We start from the raw sequence: 21,106 nt of genomic DNA, 5'->3' as shown, positions 1-21,106 counted from the left end.
TTCAAGCTAGCTTTAGCATTTCATAATGCAGATAAGCAAACTGGAGACATTCAAACGTTTTATTTCAGTGAGTTTGATTTTGGTGATAGTATTGTTTATAGCAAATACTTGTAGAAGGGGAGGAAAGAAGACAAGGATCCCAAGTTCTAGCCTCCTACTCTGATCATCAGGTCAGTCCCTGTGTTAAACATTATTAATTTGCAAGTAAAACTCCAAAGCACGTATTTTATTTAAACCTTTTTGAATACGAATGGCTTTTAACACTTCCTTGTTTTAAGCAAACGATGCAATCCACAAAGGCAAGCAGCAGCCAAAACCAAACTTCATTGTTACTGTTTGGCTATCATCAGCCCCCTGGATGTGGTACATTATTACAATTATACATTAACTCCCACTGAGGTATCCTAACTCAGACCAAGTTTCTGCTCTGCAAGCAGCTCTGGAGGGTGCAGCAGGTTCCGTGCAGAGCCCAGGCTCTGGCCCCACACCGTACACATGAAGGAAAAGAGCTTTTGGCCGCTTTCAGCAATATTTTGTGGAGGAGGTGTTGTGGAAGGAAGAAAAGTATTGGGTATTTAGCCCTCTACACAAGGGCAGCAGCAATACAAACACGCCGGTTTGGATAGGGGGGATATAGGGGACCTAAGCGCCACAGAAACGCCGTCGGCCGTGTATTTCCCGGCGGAACCGAGCATCCTCTGCTCGCAGGGACTCTCTCCGAAGCTGTAGCTGCCCAGTGCCTCCCAGTATCCCAGCCCTTGTGTCGGAGGGCGAACACAAACCTAGCCCAAAGCACTGCCGGGGAAGGCCGGGGCCCGCCCCGCTCCGCCCCCGGGCATCCGGTGAGCCGGGGCGGGCGGGCGGCATAAAGGCGGGGCCGCCCCGCTCCCCTTCGCCTTCTTCTGCTCCTTTCTGCTCCCCGGTGGGTCCTGGCCTTCCTCCCCTACAGCCCAGGTACCGGGTGCTGTGGGACTAAGACTGGGGGACCTGTGCCCAGCGCTGTCCCCGGGGCTGGGGGTGCGCTGCCTCCCCCCGGGGAGGGGGCGTTGGGGCGGTGTGAGGTCTGTGGGGTGGGGTCTGCAGGACTGATAGGGTCCATAGGGAGATATGGTGTCTGTGGGGTGGCGTGGTGACCGTATAGCGATGTGCTAAAGGGTTTTTGGCCTGCCTTGGTTTATACGGTTGCTGTGTGCAGGGGGTGCAGCCCTCCGGGGTTAGGGGGTGGGTGCATGCTTGGCACCCACTGTGCCTGGGGTTAAAGGATTGGTTTTGGGGCTCCTTCCCTAGCAGAGGCTCTGTTCTGGTTGTCTGTGGGAGCTGCTCAGCAGGGAGCATCAGCACCAACTCTGTGCTGGTGGCATTGTGCTTACGTACTGGGGGAACTGGGCAGCATCCATGCGGTGAGCCAGCAAGAGCAGGGTGCTCCTGGTCCAGCCAGAGCTTGGCTAGGAGCTGCAGTGGGAGGTTAGCATCTCCTGAGGGGTCTGGAGTGAGTAGCCTAACAGTCTGTACTCTAAAACAAGTGCACTTCTCTGAGAAAGGAAGCCTTTTCCCTGAGCTCTGGTGTGCCTCTGCCCCAGGCAGGCCCAATAGCTGATTATCGTAATAAATTACTGGCACCCATTGCAAACTGCTTTGAAATCAAACTGCATGTTTTGCTCTGAAGGCAGCTACCTCAGTTGCCTTTTCTGTAAGGATTAAGGACTGCATCGCAGTCCCTGAAAAACTGGTATCTGTTCCACAGATGCCAATCTCTTTCACACAAATGAGGCGTGTTACATGCATTGCTTAAAGTCAGCACGATGAAGCTAAACTCGGCAACTGCTTCTACTGCTTTACTGCTTGTGTTTTAGGCCCAGCAAAGAATTCAAGTTTCTAGAAACTTGTTATTAACTTTCATATGCATAAAAAAACACTTTTTCCATATAACCCTAGCTTTGCATATATCTGTTATACTTCTGCAGCTGTGAGAGTCTACTTCAGCAAGTGTCACTACTGTCTCTAGGAGAACATTACTGTGTGTTAAGAAATACCAGAATCAGTTTTACTGTCTCTTTTTCCCTGTGGTAGAACTCCTGCAAGTGCTCTGTAGCCTTTTAAAAGGAACTAAGAACAGAAAACACTTATTCTGTAACTAATCTGTGGAAAGAGGAACTTGTTTCCCTACCCACTATGGTTTTGGCTTTTTTTTTTTTTCCTGTTACTGGAATAGTTTAAGATGTCCTAATGCTTACGCTATAAAGTTTTCTGAACTAACTTGTTCTGCCCCTGAAGTTGTCTGTCCCTTTGCAGGAATGGAGTTGTTTCCCATGCACCAAAACCTGAGGCTCATGACAACATGTACATCCAAATGCTACCCTGAGCAAAGTTCATTAAATGTAGCCGAGACCTAAGTAACTTATCTTTTGGCAATTGTCAGACATAGCTATCTATGTACATAGATACCTGATTTGTTCACATCTTAGTTAAGACTGGTATGCTGTGCTAAAGGTTGAAGTGTAAGCACCAGCATGCTCTACCTTTGACTCAGAAAGAAGGTATTAATCTTTTTATAATGTACCTAGAGATAAAAACCTGCCTATTTATCCTTTATACTGTAACTAGAAATAAAAAACGGGCATTTTTCTTGCATAGTATTCATATGCTGGGGAATAGGTAGTGTTCTTTTAAGGACTTAAACACCTGCTCATTGTGAGAGTTGCTGTGATGAGTATGGAGTGTGCAGGTAAACACATACCTGAGATGATGTGATTCAAACCTGTGACATCTTGCTTCATGTGAGAAGAAGAAAGTCAACAGCTGTAGAGTGCATTCCTAAGTAAAACACTTTGGAGAGAGCCTGCCTTATGCACTTGAACCATAAGGATAGTACTGGTAATTACAGTACTATTAAATAATAGTACTGGTAAGAAGACAAAGATCTTCTGTATTCTGAAGCTTCCTATGCTGGCAGCTCTTCAACACAGTTGAGACTGTACCTCCATCTGCATGGCTGCTTGACAACAAGGGGTACCTACAAGCACAAAAAGCCATGGTCCTTAAAAAAAAAAAAAAAAAATTCCTGACCTAAAGTAACAGGTTTTGAGCACTAAAGCAATTTGATCAAGCTACGAGTTTTTATTTGTAATTGCTATTTCTGCTTCAGATACTCAAGGGGCAACTGTTGCCACTTTATTAAGATGTCTTTGGGTGCAGAGCTGGAAACTCATGTGTTGTGATGGATGGGTTATTTCCAAAGCAGGTATTCCCTATCTCTTCCAAATGGTAAATCAATTTTGTCTTGCATACTAGAAGAGTACAAATGTTCTGGAAATAAAATGAGAACAGGAAAAATGGGTCAGACATGCAGCTGTAAGCCTATGTACTTGCTAGCCTGCTTCTGAATGCTGTTTCAAAAATAGTTAGAATGAATTGGAAAATGCTCTTCAGTTCTGCAATATTAATGTTTACATGGTCTCTTTATAGCTGATTTATCTACTAAACCTTCTCTTTTATCAGGTATCTGAAGAAAAAGCCTCAAGATGAACTTCTTCCTGGAGTTGTTCAAAGTCCTTGGACTTACGACTTACTATATGTTGGAGTCGCTGGTGTTTTTGTTTGTGCCGAAACGTAAGAAGAGTGTTAGTGGTGAAATAGTATTAATAACAGGAGCAGGAAGTGGAATTGGAAGACTCTTATCCATAAAATTTGCCAAACTTGGAGCCACGCTGGTTCTTTGGGACATTAATCAAGAGGGGCTCCATGAGACGAGCAGGCTGGCTGGAGAAAATGGAGCAGTGAAAGTACATGCTTACATCTGCGACTGCAGCAAAAGGCAGGAAGTCTACCGAGTAGCAGATCAGGTAAAGTATCTCATTTGTGGCTTTGACACTATTCCAAAGCATTTGTGATAGAAGCCCTAGCCATTTCAAAGCAAGAGATTAAAGTTAATTCATTTGATTTATTGCATGTGCTATGTATTCTAAGAATACATATGTTTTTTTAAGAGTTGTATACCTTTTGTTTCTTTAAAAATTAAAAAAAAAAAAGCTGGTTCTTTCAATAACTTCAGCTAGGTGCCTTCACATGCATGCAGATACTCAGCAAGCACTTACTGGCAAATACGGAAAGTCAGCTTATTGAAGCTAAAGCAGTATTTCATGTTCTGGAAATCTCTTCCAAAAAGTTAACCCTAAAGACCTTACCTTGTACAAGGGATTAACGACTTAAGCAAATTCAGACAAACTTCCTGGCTGTGAGTAGATTTTTGCAAATGCACTTGAACAGATTTAATAAATGTCTTGAAGGCTTCAATATTATTTTTCTTTCTAAAGAGCTTTGTAAATATAGCATGTGGTTAGATATCTTGGGCAGGACTAGCAGAAATGCCAAAAGCTAAAATTGCTTAACAGTTTCCATTATAACAACCTGTTCTCATTTGCTTAAGATGTTGCTAAACTTAACTGTTGGACTAGAAAATTTCCACAGTGAGTGTTTGCCTGAGGATGAATTCTTAAAGAAAAAAAAAGTTCAGCTGTCTTTAGGAACATCTGTTGGCTGAAATAACGTTCCTATTTTGTCCCCTAAAGTACTGCTTAAGAAGCTCTAGCCTTCTGTGTTCCTTCTGTCTGGAAATGACCGTAGAACAAGCTTTCTGATACGTAAAGCTTGTAAATTGACTTGCAGCTTATTAGAGGCTCATGCCATTGTTCTTGGATTTTTGGTAATGCCAGTTGCCTGCAGTCGCCCTTGCAGGTTTGCTCTGCTGGCTGAGGTGCGTGTCTTCCATCCCTGCGGAGTGCTTGCACATTTCACCACATGCCTGTAACTTTTTCTGGCTGAGCTGGTAGAGAAGGAAGGAGTATTGTAGTTGGCAGAGCACTGGAATGAAGAAGAGACCTGATCTGACCCATCTTTAGGAGATAAGCAGCAGCAGAACCTTTCTGGCTGAGTATGGAGGATGTGGCATGAGTTCAGAATGATAAAAGCAGAGGGAGACAGGAGTGAGGAGGTGGTAAAAGGGTCCGTAACCTGTCAGTGCATGATTCCTTCCTCTCTTTACAAAATTATGTCAGCAGTTCACTAACAGCTGATCAACAGGGAAGGAACACACTACCACTGTTATTTCAGATGCATCTTGTTTTGCTGACAGCTGTTACAGAACAACACTGAAAGCTTTCTTGTCTTATTAGCAACAATAAGACCATAGCAGTATCAAACACTGATTAATAGTGCTTATGTACTGCTGTGTAGTAGGTGTTGGCTCAGAGTGCTCAGATTCACAAAATGAGGCAGGACTGCTCCGGGGCTGCTTTTCCTGTGATTCAGCTGTATACAATAACTTGGAGCTGTATAAGACCATAGGGAATTAAATTCACACACATTGTGCCATGCAAAGCAATATCCCATCATATTTTCAACAGTTTCAAAGTCAAAATGAAATGATCCTTAACTACCTGCTTTGGGTACTTCATCAGTCACACAGAGACCAAACAGACCAGTCACTTCAGTAGGAAAACCAAAAATGCTGGGCATGCGGTGTCCTTGTTACCGTCCTGTACCAAGAGCTATGCCTTAGGATGTGTTCATAACATCCCTGTTGCAGAAGTACTACCAGCCATAAAAGGAGTGTGGCCTTCTCTGATTTACTTCTCCTTCCCCAGAGTTTAGCTAGCCTTTAAGCATGGGGGCTTTGAATTTATGGGGAAGAAGCCCTTTCAGAACTATCACATGGTAAGATTGCATCTGGGCTCACGTTCACTTCCAGGGTCTCTTACATGTTACTGGTTTGCTCGTGTGCTGTTTCTTGTTGCTTGTTTGTCAACATGACAGTTCGCAGCCAGTTTTCCATTTTCCTAAGAACTCTTTCTGTTGTTGCTATTTTGCACAGCAGAAACACTTCCTGGTGATATTTCATGTTGCCTATAAAACGCCCAGTGCTTTCTTCCAAAATTTGGAGGCAGCTGGGGGGGGGGGGCGGGGCTAAGGCTCCCTTCATAGAAAGCAGATACTTCAGGATGCTGTCCGTGATTCATGGGAATTAGTCACTACCAAATTTCCCCACATAAAGAGTAAATGTAAATGCAGAAACAAACAGGAAATAGCGCTTATGCTTGAAAAAGATGCTTAACCAGATCAGCAGTTTGCATAATGCTTAGCTTACCTAGGCTTAAAACAAACACCCAGAACGTGCTTTCCTGCTCTGCAGAGTGGAGAGGTTTACAGTTCTGGAAGGCTGACATTCCCTGCCCCGCTAAACCACTCAGCAAAGGTCCTCTGTTCTGGCCTGAAAGCAGAATGGGGAAGCCTGGTGTGAGTGCCTTGGCTCTGTTGTGCACGGGGATAGCTGAGAGGGGAAGGGGATTAAAACAGGCAGTCCTCTGAACGAGGAGCTGCCACATCTGGTTAGCAGGGAAGCAGCACGACCAAAGGTGTTGTGAAGCTGGAAGCGTTTGTCTGGGTTGCGTGAAGGCACTCGGGTCTGCTTTGAATTCTCTCCCAAGTGTGAATATATTTTGGAAAGCTTGGTAGAGACAGTGATCCCTAAACATGAGTAAAGGAAGAGGTTGCTCAGGTTTTTGCCCCTGGCTAGAATTGAGTGATCAAGGCTGTTCTTATTGGCTGCCATCTGAGAATGTTTTCCTCTCCTTCTAACCTGAATGCCTCAAGCTCCAAGTTACAAACTGTGCACCACATCCGTGCCTGTGCACAATAACAGCATGATTGTCTATTCAGGTATTTATTTTCCCTAAAGGGTAGACCCTAGGGTATGGGTCCATGCTTCCAGGTTTGCTAAGATCCTCTGACCCGAGGCAGCAGCCTGTACTGCAGCATCACTTACTAATGGTTACTGGCTGTCTCTGAACTCAGACTCATTTTTACTTGTAATGAGGAGTGCATGCATTGGTGACTGGATCAACTTGTCTAAAGCTGACTGCGAAGATCATGTGGCACTGCTTCAGAAATATTTTAATTGTTATATGACAGCACTTTGACTGAAGTGGAGAGGGGTTCTGGCTTAGGGAGCTGTATCAAAGCTATTCTGTAAAATCCTACCAAGGCTACTTCCTTTTTTTTTTTTTTTTAATAACACTTATTGGTTTAATGAACATGGAGAAGTTGGAACAAGTTTAAGGAAGACAGGGAAATTAAGAGAATAAATGGTGAACTCAATTCTTTACTGTTATACAGGCTACCCTACCCTCTGTGGTCCGCTCAGTCATTTTTATGTATTTATGTAGGAGATGAGATACCATCAAGAAATGAATTTCCTGTGATCGGGAGCTGGGTGGCTAGAGGGCATAAGAACATAGTTTCCCAAATCCACTCATCACCACCTGTTTTAGCACTTGAAGGTGCAAATTCAACCGAAGTAGTGAACTCACTTCCTATTTCCTGGATAGCTCAGATTAATGACATGTACTTGAAATACTGCATTAAATACTGTAATTGTGCTGGTACAATATCTTGATGATATCAGCTGGCCTATAGTTGTCCTGTCAGGTGAGTCTATTCTTGGAAGCTCTCATTCTGGAGCTAAAATGAGAACCGTGCTTCCTCTTACTGAACTACATGCACAGAGGTTACTGTTTAGCCAACTTATTTTCTGGAACCATTTCAAAAGGATTCTGGCTCGGTGTTAGAATCAAAGCAAATAAATTAGAAACAAAGCCTCTGCACCATGCCCTGCCCCGGAAGGCTCCGAAGGCTTTTGCATTCTGTGAATGCATGTGTTTTTTCACTCCCTCACCTAAAGTGCAGATGCCTGAATAAAAGCTTCCTTTTATAAGGAAGACAAAATAAAAGATCCCTAAAGCTTTTGTGTAATTTTTGTAACAAACTAGTGTCCTTCGAAGGACTGTCTCACTTCTTGTGTTACCTTGAGACCTAACATCGCTGCAACTGTGGTGTTCTTTCAGGCTGCTTTCATGGAAAATAAACTTTTTTTTAAAAAAACACGAAACTTTTTAATTCCTGATCCATAAAGTGGCTTGAAGTAACCAAGGTATTTGAATAAAGGAGATGGTTGTAAGGTAGAAATTAATTTTCTAGGCTGTTTTTCTCACTGCTTATAAATATGTGGAATATTTATCATCAAAAGTGACTGCTCATTCTAACCCCGACGTAGTAGGGAACTCCCCTTGCTCCTCCAGAATGGTGCTGGGAGGTCTGGTTTAATAGGGTAACACTCGTGGCATACACATAAAGCTACTGCTAGTGGAGAAGCCGCTGTGCAATGCTTGCTAGTGTCTAACAATTGTAGTCAGAAGAAGTGGAACCTTGGGAATCTTGAAATATCCAAACTACTAAAATGCTAGTAAGTAGTTCCTAGCTCACCTAGCATGAGAACTTATGTACTGTACAGCACGGCATGGAAATGGCCCTAAATACAGAATCATCCATTGGTTTTAAGACTGGATTCACGTATCAAAATACAAGTATTAGCAAAGGTCTCTGCAGTAGGGGCTTGCTGGAACAGTCATAGCAAGGACTGTAGGTACTGAAGGCTGAAAGGCAGAGGCACCTTTGGAGCTGTGAGACTGCTGGGCTCCAAGGAAAGTCCGGTGGTGAGATGAGCTCCAAACAGGTGAGAACATGCAAGAGCACAAGGGATTTGGATTAGCATGTTCACCTTGGTTGTGATGTGCAACACTTCTGTTTCTTATTTCTCTATATATATATATTTTTTTTTTGTTACGCTTTATTTGTTGCGTAATAATCTTAAGGCTTTTCTTTTAGGTTAAAAAAGAAGTTGGCGACGTTAGCATCCTAGTCAACAATGCTGGTATTGTAACTGGGAAGAGGTTTATCGAGTCTCCAGATTCGCTTGTGGAAAAAACTATGCAAGTGAACGCAATGGCACACTTCTGGGTAATGCTCTCCTTATAGATTAAGACATCTTCTTAACGTGTTTACAGTTTTAATTTTGCCTTTTGGAATAGAGTAAAATATGCAAGGATATAGAGCTCCCATCAGTTCAGTAAAAAATAATGCAAGAAATTTTCTATGCCTTGCAGTCTGTGAGATTTTAAAAAAAAAAAATGTGGGAGAATAGATCCTTTGGGAACTTCTGGGTAGGTAGGTGGAAGCAAAACTGCTTAGCATTTACAAATGCTCTTAAGAACTGAAGGTTGCCATCTGCTAAATTCTGAGGGGAGTCAGATGCGATATCCCTCAATATTCATTGATGTGAAGCAGGCCCCGCCTAGAGGTTGCTGCTCTAGTAACAGAAGTGTTCAATTCTGTTATTGTTCTAGTTGCTTTGTGGTTATGATAGTTTTAGTAAGAAATACCACATGTTCAGACGATGCTCTTATGCTAAGTAAGCGGGGCTTTTGTCCAAAATGAATAACTTTCTTCCTTTCAGGAAAGAATGATCACTATACAGTGTTTTTACCATTAAGGAATTGCAAACAGGATATTAAAACATGCTTCAGTTTTTTCGTAAATAAACTTAATCACAAAGATTAAGTAAATTTAATAGAAGGAAGACATGAAATTTGAATTTTTGCTGGCTTATAAAATTTGTAGTGAGGGCTTAATGTCCATTTGAAGCAATACAGTGCTGAGTTTTGCGGTTTAAAAAAAAAAAAAAAACAGCTAGCTGAAGCTGTGTTTTTACCTTTCAGCAAGTTAACATCTGTCGCTGGTGTTGAGGGGAAAACAATACAATACTGGTAGGACCTGCAAGGTTCCGGTTTAGGTTAGAGTTCAAACAAAAAATTCCTGTGGTTTTTTTTTTCCCCCACTTGTATAATGAAGGGTGTGGAGGAGACACCTTATAGGGAAATTCTGCCTGCACTTTAAGTAAAATCCTCAAAATATTCTAGCAGGTAGCCTCCTTGCTAAAATGTTTCATTGGAACTCTGACTTACATTGCAGACTTGTAAAGCCTTCCTCCCAGCAATGATAGCCTCTAACCATGGACATTTGGTTAGCATCGCAAGCTCAGCGGGACTGATTGGAGTCAATCGTCTTGCAGGTAGTGTATTGAAGCTAATGTTAATTTAGACAATTAGCGTGCTTTAAAGTCCTAATTCTGAGTTCCTGAGTCTTTGTGAATAGATAAAGCAAATGGTGATACTTTGAAATCAGCTGACCTTAAATAGAGCAACCCTTCAAAAGGTTTTCAAGATGCTCAGCAGTGTTGTGACAAGGCAATAAGAGGACCTAGAAGCTTCATGCAGAACTTTAACAACAAGCACTCAGTTTCTAAAGTTAACCTAAAGGTATTTCATGGGGAAGAGACCACTTCTTTGCAGATGTGTTCTCAAGCTAAGCAGGGTCCTGTGTAGGCTTCCCTAACTCAAAAAACTACTAAATCCAGATGTGGTACAGTGGTAGATGTGTGATATCTCACTTCACATTCTGTCTGCCATTCATTCAAGAGAACACAGTGAAAGTGTTGAGGTCAGGGCAAATTCAGAATGAATTCCTGGAAAGTGCCTGCAAAGTGGGGAGGAAAATGAAATAAGTGGCATAGGAGTAAAAGAAATCTAGCTTCAAGGCAGTGATAATGAAGACAAATTGGGATGCAAGCTGAAACCACATTAGAGAGTTTTTGAAAGCTTGAGTTTGCTTAAAAAGCTAGTTCATGGATTCAATGATAAGGCCTGGTACAAAAAGATAATTTAATCTGCTGTTGTTCATTAGCAAGCAAGAAGGTGAGAGAGATGTGATGGGAAACTGTCTGCCAATCTATAACAGTGAACGTAGTAGAAGGAAAAGTAAGAATGAATCACATCAAACAAGTTTTATTAGTAACCTATGGAAATGCCTCCTACTCCATTGTAAAGTGTTATTATCTGACAGTAATTTTCTGCAGGTAGTGTGTGTATAGTTTCTATAATGTAGTGCTGGTGTTGCACACCATAAAAACTGAATAGTTTTGTCCTCATTCTGTCAAATACTGCTACTGCTCCTGTGACCATGTCCAGTGGTAGGACTCACTGAACCTGTGTAGTAAGGTTTAATTAAGAAGCTAAAATGTTTAATTGCAATTACTGTTTTATTTTACAGATTACTGTGCAAGTAAATTTGCAGCAGTTGGTTTTGCGGAGTCTATTGATGTAGAGATGAGAAGTCTGGGAAAGACTGGTATTAAAACTACAACTGTGTGTCCTTATTTCATAAACACAGGAATGTTTGATGGCGCTCAGACCAAGTGAGTAAGCTGCTGTGATCTTTTTATGCAACTTCCACATTATGCATGCTTGTGTGCTCATGTTTGTTTCCTTTATGATTCTTACAAGCTAGACTTTGCTCTGCTTTTATTATCTTCAGGGCCTCACATTTCAGTGACTGGGCAACTTAAGTGACAAAAGCCCTTGGTACTTTACTATTCATTTTAGCTGAAACATGAAATGTTATTGTTTTCTTTGTGAATCCAAAGAAATTTGTTATAAGAAAACACCTTCTCTTTCAGGTGGTCATGTGTGCTTCCTATTCTAGAGCCAGAGTATGTGGCTGAAAAGATAATGACTGCTATTCGACGAGACCAAGAAATCTTGTTCATACCACGCAGCCTGTATGTTTTCTTTGCTCTGAAAAAGTAAGTCATGTCCTTCCTTATTTTCCTCCCCTTTTCAGGCCAGACTGAAAAAAAACTTCAGATTAAAAATGCAAACTAGGTTTCTACTTGCTGATACAAATTCTCATTAAGTTCTCCACATTTCTGGATATTTTCTTTTTAATTTAGTTTCTAGGGATTTATTCTACCCTTGGACCACAGAGCAATGTCTAACTGGCTTGTTCATTCCACTGGGGTGTGGTGTCACTGCAGGCTCTACAGGCTGGGCCTGCCCCTCAGGAAGTGCCCCTCTGGCATTTCTTGCCCCAGCTATAGAGTACTTCCAGCCTGGCTTGCAAGAGCCAGGAAATTGATCTATGGTAACAACGAAGGCAGCCAAATGAGCATAATCAATATTTGAGAGGGCCAGTAGAGGACCAGTGGTACTGTATTCTGGAGACTATACTTTCTTTGCCAGTATTAGCCAGGTGAAATGATTTGTGATAAAACTGCACAACTCTTCTAAACTGTTCTGGTTTTGTCTCCTCTTCTCCTACTCCTCTGCCTTACAGCATCCTGCCAGTGAAAATCTCTGTTCTCCTTGCGGAATTTGCTGGGGCCTACAATTTAATGGATAACTTCAAAGGTCGTGGGAAGAAGGACTGAAAATATCTCAAAATTCAGCAACACAAAAGCAGAGCTTGTTACAGGTGGTGGTAGGAAAGGTCTGCTTCTGTAGCAGCTGTGAACTTAAGGTGCTTCACTTCTAGTTCATAACAATTTTTAAGAAAATTACTTTTTAATTAGCTTTTAACTGTTTTCATCTGAACTTTTTATCCAAAGAATTGTTTTCTTTTTACCTCATTATGGAAATAGATTAATTGAAATAGGTTCCCTTGGTGGTCTATTATAATGCCTTAAATACCATTCTGCTTCACGAATTAATAATTGGCACTTTTTTTTGGGGGGGAGATGGGACTAAGAAACATCATGTGATTGGCTGGGAGCCAAGAGAGACTCTAATGGACCTGACCTCTGCCATTCACTGGACCACGAGGAGGGGCTGTACTACCAGTGCCATTACCATTCCTTGGTAAACGGAGGAACTCAAGACTTTCCTGAACCAACAGATTCAAGTTTATACAAATGGAAGTTTTATGCAATGAAAATATTCTCTGTTGGTGCAAAATAAATGTAATGTATTAGTTTGGGGGAGGTTGGCGATCTCAGGGTTCACAGACTATGCATGTCTTGGGGGGGGTGGGAAGGAATGAATGTAAATGACATTTATGCTGCTAATTGACTTTTTGTCTAATTTATTTTAAAAGCTAATACTATGCCTGCAACTTTGTAGTAGAATTCTACATACCTTTTAAGTGCAATATTTTAGGAACAATTTTAACGTTTTGCCTCCTAAGTGGAGTATGCTTAAAAGACGAACAGTCTAGGTAGGCTATCAAACATCTTGCCAAGAAAGCTACTAAAAGCAAAGGTATTGCGTGGTATAATCAGGGCTTCTCCTGGGATTATTTCAGAAGGGAATGGTGCTGATGGAACTGTAGTCAGTGGGACCTATACAGCTCCAGCTTGAGTAACAGCATCATGTTTTATTCCTCTGGATTGGGCAGTAGGTTGCCTTGTGCCTACAGCGACTTGTTTTACTTTCCCTTTATTCTTTGGACTGTCCTCTGGTAGGCTGAGGAAGCCCTTTCTGACAGTAACCCCAAGAAAACTGAAAGCGACACCATGATTTCAGGTAAATCCCAAACAAGAAAAAAGATTATACCTTAAATGTATGCCATTTCTGCACATGCTGGTTAAACTTATCTCGTGTCACAGTAGTCCACTGGCAATTGGCAACACCTACAAACTATGACTATGAAGTTCTCTGGTATGAAATAAATTGCAGACAGTATAAAGAAAAGGGTGATTTTTATTTTAAAAAGTCCCATGATGGCCTGAAGCTACTTTCATTTCCCTTGTCCATACATTTGGTGATTTACTGATTTGAGAAAAGTTTACATAAAACTATTTTGCTAATGATGAGCAAGAAACAATGGGTCAAATAAGCATGTTAAAAATAGCCTTACAGATATGACAGACTGTGAGGTGTAGAATTCAGACTGATGAAGAAAAGATTTGTTTTAACTGTCCTTTCAGATCTGTGTCTTTTTTCTGTCTCTGAAATTCTGCTCATTTTTCAGGACACCTCAGGAAATTAAAGTTACTAATTAATAAACAGATATGCCTTATATTGTGCCCATATGTATGTACATAGCACTGTTTGCTGGTAGTAAAGTCAACTACTACAGCTGTGTGGTGTATGTGCTTCTTGCAGGCTCCTCACCTCTTAAAGATATGGAGGATCTTTCCTAGTAATGTATGTGAAAAGCGTATCTCCATAGAGCTGTTTCTGCTTCAGAGAATCATTGGGCTTGGAGGGGACCTCAACTCAGAGCAAGGCTGACTGGAGCAGGTTGCTCAGTACTGCCAGGTTTTGAGTATATCCAAAGCTGCAGGTTCTACAACCTCTCCAGCCAACCTGTTCCAGTGTTTGACCACACTCGCTTTTTTAATTAAATTATGCTTGTATGGATTTTTTTCTGTTTTGTGTCCATAGTCTTTTGTCCTCTCACTGGATACTACTAAGGTCAGATACAGGTCTTTAAAAATTCTGCAGGGAAGAGCCATCTAGAATGAAGCTGAGGCAGTGGTAAAATATTATTGGTCAAATGAAGCAAGATTTGTGTCCAGAAACTGAAGCTATTTCAGCTGCATGATAGCAATTAAGATTTATGTATCTAACAAAAGAAAAAATGCATTTTTGTGGTTTTTTTTTCCTCTTGTTGGTCTCCTTAACAAGCAATATCTTCAGGCAGTATTGTTCATGAAAGAAAACAGACTGACAACCAGTGTCATTGATCTGTAGATATAGGTGTAAATTGCTTCTCGAGCCATGTTGTAGTTTAGGTCTGCATTTTAGAGAGGGGGATTTGATGCATCAGTTCAGTCTGCTTGATGACACAGAAGAAAGATCTTGTCCCTACTTGTCCTGCAGTAGAACATAATGTCCCTATTATCTACCTGTGCAACTGGAAGAGATGAATGCTGTGTGATAGTGATCCAGGTGGCTACAGCTTGCGTGTGTCTTTCTGGAAAGAGACAATCCCCATGGTAGGCATGAATATTGGCAAGAAGTAAACAGAGCTATATTGCAAAAGCATGTGTGATGATTACTTTGTGACTGGAAGGTAACACCGTATCCTGCTGGTGGTTTGATCTCCCATGAATACTAAGCACATCACTGAATGATAGATGTGTAGAGATGTGCCCTGGAAGTTAAGAAACACGGGTTCCTCCCATGGATTCAGGAGGAGATATGAGGTGAGTGTGGAGATCTTCTGCCACCATATGAACTTCTCAGGATCACAGATGGCTGACTTCCAGCATGACAGTGGTTCTGATTATTTCCTGATGCCCAGAAGTACTTTTTCCTCCTGCACCCGGCAAGAAAACTCACAGAAGGATCTCCATGAGACTCAGACAAGAAGGTAGAACATGAAAGAGTATCTCAGTTGGGACAGCACCATGAGTTGCTTTCACATCAGCCCAGAGTTGCTTTCACATCAGGCAGCTCCTACCAGAATTACTGGTTTCACGGCCATTGCTCGGAACCCTAAATAGTCTCTAACAAAATAACTGGGTCCCAAAGTTGACTGGGGTGGCAAGGTTAGCTTGACAGTCATTGATACAGTGATTCAAAGACAATCCAGGGCATGGTGTTTTGTTGCCTGCTGCGTTTCTTTTCTATATGAGCTCATATTCTTGTGGTAGCAAATGTCTTACTATTCCCTAATGCTTCAAAGCATGGGGAATATGATTTTTCTTGGCACTGACTTGATCCTCTGAATGCAACTGAAGAGGAAAACGAAAAGCTAGCAGCTGAGATGCCGGCTATATAATTTTATGAATTTGGTAATCATACTCCAGAGCAGCACAGATCTGTTTGGTAGCTGGTCTTCATCGTGGTCTGATCTCATTTTAGGAAGAAACTGAGCAGATACCAGAAGAGAGGTAACTTTTGGCAGTTGATCATCTGAGGACAGCTATGCGGACTGCAAAGCAGGAGAGGAGCAGCGGCAATGGCACTGTCAGCAGATGCAGGCAGCAGCAGCAACAAAGATTTTGCAGAATAAGTTTTGTAAGCTATGAAACTTTGGTGATGGTGCAGCCCCACAGGGAGTCTGCATCATCTGTGTTAAGTCTGTCGGTATAAAAGAAGCTTGCTGAGAGACTAACGCAGAGATGTGACAGTTGAGGTACCTGTTTTATGTGAAAGCTTCAATGAGCATCATCAATAAATGGAGAGCAGGTATTGTGGGCTTCTCTATATTAATTTAAAAAAATACACTTTGAATTACTTATTGATCTGTCTGCATATTTCTGGTATGTTAATGTTTGTCCTTGAGGCAAAATTCATACAATGCACCACGTACAGTTAACTGAATATTAAATCTGACTGCAGACATGCTGCAGTTATTGCAAAACAACACACCTGTGTTTTGGGAAGCCTTTAACAGTTCAAGAAAGAGCTGTCAGTTCCAAGAAATCATGTGGGTAATGGTTGTGTAAGGAACAAATCCCAGCAGAAGAGCCAGGTGAGGTGCTTGTTTAAAGTCTTTCCTTCAGGAAGTACACAGCTTCCCTGCTCTGGCATCGAGTCAGTCTGCAACAGCGGATGAGAGTAAAATGACAAGGTATGTAGTTGAAATCTCCTGTGTTACAGCTTCCTAAAACTGAATGCCAAGTTAATCTTACACACACACTCAAAAAAAAAAAAAAAAAAAAAAAAGGAAAATATATAATAAGCTTGAGGTAACACTATATTTGAGCCTGAAGTTTTTCTAAACTGTAACTATATTTCCTTGGCATGGATCACACTGTATAGTTAAGGATTTGCTCTACATGTATGTAAATATAGTTTCAACTGAATTTAGAGCTACCGTTACATCTGCTATAGACAATTCATGTAACTCTATAGTGACAAGAATAGCAACTGCTACTTGTGTGACAAAAAATACTGTATAATGTGCTTTAGAGCTAATTCATCCTCAAGTCTTTGATCTGTAGATGTCAATGTAAGTTGCTTCTCAAGCAATTGAGAGCATAAACTTATTTGAATGCAAGAGGGCAAAATTAAGATAGCTGACTAAAAATGGTGAGCTGCCATGTAAGCCATATCAGTATGGCTTACATCTCTGAGCCTGTGGACAATGAGAAACAGTCACCACGTGAGCACTCTGCTCTGTAATACAAAGTGGGAATGTAATACAAGCATTGCAGTATAGTGTAATACTTGTGGAGGGTAATGCAAGTGGAAATATGAAGGGAATACTTGAAGCAGGCAGAGCTTGCTTGTAGATCTAATCATCACCTGCAGTAACGGGCCAAAATTCGTGTCCAACCTTGCTTCCGAGCTAAGGACTTGGAAGATAACTACAAAACTAGTTTCTACCACTTATATGTATATATGCAATGAAATGGCAAAAAACCTTCCATCGTAATGTTCAGTACAGCAGATTTTATCTGCAAAAATATTGCTGTTAACATTTTAAGGGTTGTAGATTGGTCCTTAGTATTCAGATAATGTAAGACAAAAATATATTTGCTTTTAATTTGCAAGTGATTGTAACTCTGTCCTTCTAAAGTGGGTTAGGTTTTCAGGTTACCCAGTGAGCATTAGAAGCATTGCTGTAAAAATTTATTTGGCTGAGTTTTAACTCTTTTCAGAAAATATAGATACATCACTCTACTTTAAATACTTTTTTTTTTTTTCTGTGCAGTTAAAATGCAACGTTTTCAGTCGCCTTTAAAATGGGCAAAAATGATCTGAGCATGTTGTAAGCTGTGTGATGCCCTTACAAGAGCTGCCACTAATTCCACAGGTGACATCTCTGTAGACCAGTGGACAAAACAGTGATATAATTAGGTAGTCAAAGGCAATCAGAGGCCAAAACAAAATCCAAGTCATAGAAGAGCATAGATTCCTCTAGGCCTTGAACAATTATCTTAAGAGGATTTGGGAGAACTATTGCTTGATTTTATTCAAAGTCTTTTAAACTAGTCTTTGCAATTTGCTATTCCCTAGCAGACTAGTGTATCTGATGTCATGGAGACTTATCTATGCAATGCTTTCCTTCTTGGATGAGTAGCCTTTGTGCTCATTAAAAACAGCAAGCATTTTGTGGGGTAGCACCCTGACTGCTAAGAACCTGTATTAAGGAGAAACTGACGTATGAATATCTTTCATATTCACATAATCATATATTAACTCAGCCACAAGGCTAGCCTTTTTCCTATTTCTTTAATATATATATATGTATATATATTTTAGAATAATGCCACACAGAAATAATGGATTTTCACATCCAAAGAAAGTGTTGTGTTATTTCTGCTGTTGACGCCTGTCCTGTGTTTTCTTGCACACTTACTTTTTGTCTTACTGCATTTTATCATATTCCAGAAGGCAAAATCACAGAGCCTCACCATGAATATCCATACCTGAGTTACATGGATCTATATATTTTCTTTCCTTTTAATAACGTTCTCTTAATAACAAAAAGGAGCACTGAAAATACCCATGGATCTAAGGGAGAGATATCATTCCTTGGCTGAGGATTTTGGAGACGATTTAATAGAACAACAAATCAGGCCTTTACAAACCAAATATGAGTTCTCTTAATTATTTTGAAGAGTCTAGTTCAGCCACTTTGAAATCCAGGTAAACACTGAAGAAATCTACACTGTCTGTGCTTACGCTTCTCAGCGTGAACCATTAGAGCTTCTGAAGTTCTGCTTCCTACCCCTTTCTCCCCTGAAATCAACTTTCAAAGATATCCTGTAGCACAGGACTGCTCTCCAGATTTTATGTACCTGCAACTGTTTTCAAATAACCTTTTCACATCAATAAATCATTAAATTATAATAATGATGTAACCTAAATCAATTATAACTTGTAGTGACAGAGAGTCAGAAGAGACAGTAGCTAAAGCAGTTTCTTTCAGATACTATATGAGGTCAGAAAATGCTGAAACATTAGGTTTATTCTGTAGTTATGGAAGTAGCTACCTTTCTTCTTTCCCCATTGTGAAAGCAAGCTTTGACTTCTGGCGGGGTGCATTGATAATAAGTGCTAATCAGGGTCAGAATTATCCTACATCTAACTTTTTTCAACTAAATATTCATGGCACCATGTCAGTAATGACTTACTAGCATTTCAAGATTTCTGGAAATTCCTTGGCTCTCATCCTATTGCCACTCCCAAGCTGGAATATAAGGAAACTTGGCTGGAAATATTAAGAACCTTTGTATTTTGTCTGTGTAGAGAAAAGAATTGCTATAAATTGATTGCTGTTATCTTGGATATTTTAAAGAGGATTAGCAAAATAGATTAAGTGTAAGTGGAGTATAATCCCTTAAGGAATAAGATCATTCTTAAAAAAAATAAATCATAAAAAAAAAAAAAATAGCTAAGCCCACATACACATACATTGTGCTTAATTTTAAGATGAAGTTAATGGTAAGAATGGTAAATAGTTAGCTTTGCTAGTCTGGAGACTTCCAGCACTTGTGGCCAATGGTTTGAAAATGAATTGAGAAAGACCAAAAAAAAAACAAACAAACAAAACACCAAGTCAGTACAATGTTGATAATGTTTGTTTGGCTCTTAAGGTTCGCATGTGCTGTCATCCATCAAAGAACACAGCTTAGCAGTGGCATTCCGCTGAGGTTGGAGTACACAGTATTACATGCCACTTATTTAGAGATGTATGCGTGCCCTTGCTTTTGTTTTTCTGCAGATATTTGGATATCTGCATTTTGTATGTGGTGATGTTTTGGAATATTAACTCTGCAGGTAAGAATCCTAAATAGTATCAAGTCCAACATTTACTATCCCAGACAATTTAATATATGGAATATATTAAATATAACACATTAACATTAAGGAAAAATATGTGAAAGAATAAATCTGAGATCTGTTTCTCAAACAACAAGCTCATCACACAACTAATTTGTAAATTTGCTGAGAGACAGCAAGCATGATTATATGAGCAAACCTGGCATGGGATTCTGCCATGTCCTTGGACCTTCCTACACAAAAATGTTAATAACAATCAGACTTGTTCCAAAAACAAGAATCAAGAATAGAGAACAAGAATTACATGTGTTCATTTAGCTTGACCCTGCCAGGTGGTGAACTTTTTCTACGATGGCATCGCGACAATGAGAAGTTACACAGACCTGTAACTTTGAATAATCATTTTTGGCACTGTTTTCTCTGCCCTCCAGGACTGAAATTGCAGCGTTGTGCAATCGTGGGCTTGTAGCAGAATTTTGGCTCAGAGGACCGTGACAAAGAGGATGGGAAATATCTCTTGGGAATGGGTGATCTGGTCAACCAGCTGAAGAGGGGCCTTGATACTGCTGCTGCCATCCCCGTGGGAGGGAGGAGAGCTGAAGATGCTCTTCTCTTTAGGATGGAGCCAATTCTCCCAAATATATTCAGTCATACAACAGAGGCCAAAGTAAAATACATCCAGCAAAATATTTGCCATGGTAAATAAAGCTTAGATTTTTTTTTCCTTTTTCCTGATGGTTAGGTTAAGCAGTACAAATCTGCACCGCAGCAGGTGGAGAACACAAAGCGCATGCTGGCTTTTGCCAAGGTTCACAGCGGAGACTTGGAGATGATCTTCTCACAATATTTGCTTGCTTGTCAGCAGGGGTGGTTGGTGTTACTAATGCTGAGAGCAGGCAGCTGGCTCACACACTACATTTCCTCTAATATTTAGGGGAAGAAGGTACTGACACCGAAACAAATAGTCCATGAGGACCTTGGATTGCATTAGTTAAAACTGAGTGTGGTAAACTGGGCTTTTGTATCTCTCTTGCTGTCACAATTTGTTTGTAAACAGTATTTCAGACATTGAGACCTGTCACAACCCAACCATAGGCTCTCCCTGTTTTTCTCCCTAGCAGCTGTTGGACACGTACAGCCTCTTGGGGGTGTAGGGGCTGGTAGTTTCCCGTGTGGTTTGTAGTTTTCCCATCTTTCTCTACCATCACCAATCTAGAAAGCAGTAATTTAAAATTGCAAGATTTTGCAATGTGGTTCTAGACCCGCTCTCTCTTGGGGAACAGTCTCTCTGGTTGGAAATCCTTTGTCACTTTCCATGTTGCCAGCCATAAAACAGTGAAACATCCTTGCCCCATATCTCTCCAGTTACATTGTGGGTGAGCTGTTCATGTCAGTTGCTTTTCTGCTAATGAAAGTTTTACAGCGATGCTTGTAAAAAGTCATCTCTATTGTGAATGAGCAGTTCAGGCACTGGGAAGCTTTTATTACACAAGATCTCAACAGGGACCCTTGAAGTCACAGTAAAACCTGTGCAGATGAAGGCACCAACCTCTAATTGTACTGAACCTAGATGTGAAGGCAGGAAAACTCTCCCAGCCGCAGGAAAGTGTTTTCTTGCTGGTCTGCCTTGACAGCTCACTGTTAAGGAAAGGGAGCCAAGCTATCACTTTTAGCACTTCAGCAGGTGATTAACCAGCAGC

The 21,106-nt window shown here is 40.8% G+C and overlaps 1 protein-coding gene across 2 annotated transcripts; it reads left to right on the top strand.

The window, feature by feature from the left end:
• Positions 1–795: 795 nt before the first annotated feature.
• SDR16C5 (short chain dehydrogenase/reductase family 16C member 5) lies at positions 796–13,799 on the top strand. 2 transcript variants are annotated; one of them, XM_068671908.1, is made up of 7 exons: positions 796–922; positions 3,499–3,842; positions 8,719–8,850; positions 9,862–9,961; positions 10,999–11,143; positions 11,405–11,530; positions 12,061–13,799. In XM_068671908.1, exons 2-7 carry the CDS (start codon positions 3,522–3,524, stop codon positions 12,152–12,154), a joined length of 918 nt encoding a protein of 305 aa, XP_068528009.1. In that variant the 5' UTR covers positions 796–922; positions 3,499–3,521; the 3' UTR covers positions 12,155–13,799. The 2 variants fall into 2 exon arrangements, with proteins under 2 accessions (XP_068528009.1, XP_068528008.1); XM_068671907.1 differs by having other exon boundaries at positions 801–954.
• Positions 13,800–21,106: the final 7,307 nt, after the last annotated feature.

Source organism: Anas acuta, chromosome 2 (genome assembly GCF_963932015.1).
Source record: "Anas acuta chromosome 2, bAnaAcu1.1, whole genome shotgun sequence".
In the NCBI taxonomy this organism is placed as follows: Eukaryota; Metazoa; Chordata; class Aves; order Anseriformes; family Anatidae; genus Anas; species Anas acuta.
Note: the sequence above shows the minus strand (reverse complement) of the source record. Positions and strands in the feature narration are given on the sequence as shown.

Excerpts from the sequence above, each read along its gene's own strand:
- SDR16C5 (XM_068671908.1), top strand. The coding sequence starts at position 3,522 with ATGAACTTCTTCCTGGAGTTGTTCAAAGTCCTTGGACTTACGACTTAC. Across the intron at positions 9,962-10,998 it reads TGGAGTCAATCGTCTTGCAG|ATTACTGTGCAAGTAAATTT; the intron begins GTAGTGTATTGA and ends TTTATTTTACAG. Across the intron at positions 11,144-11,404 it reads TTTGATGGCGCTCAGACCAA|GTGGTCATGTGTGCTTCCTA; the intron begins GTGAGTAAGCTG and ends CTTCTCTTTCAG.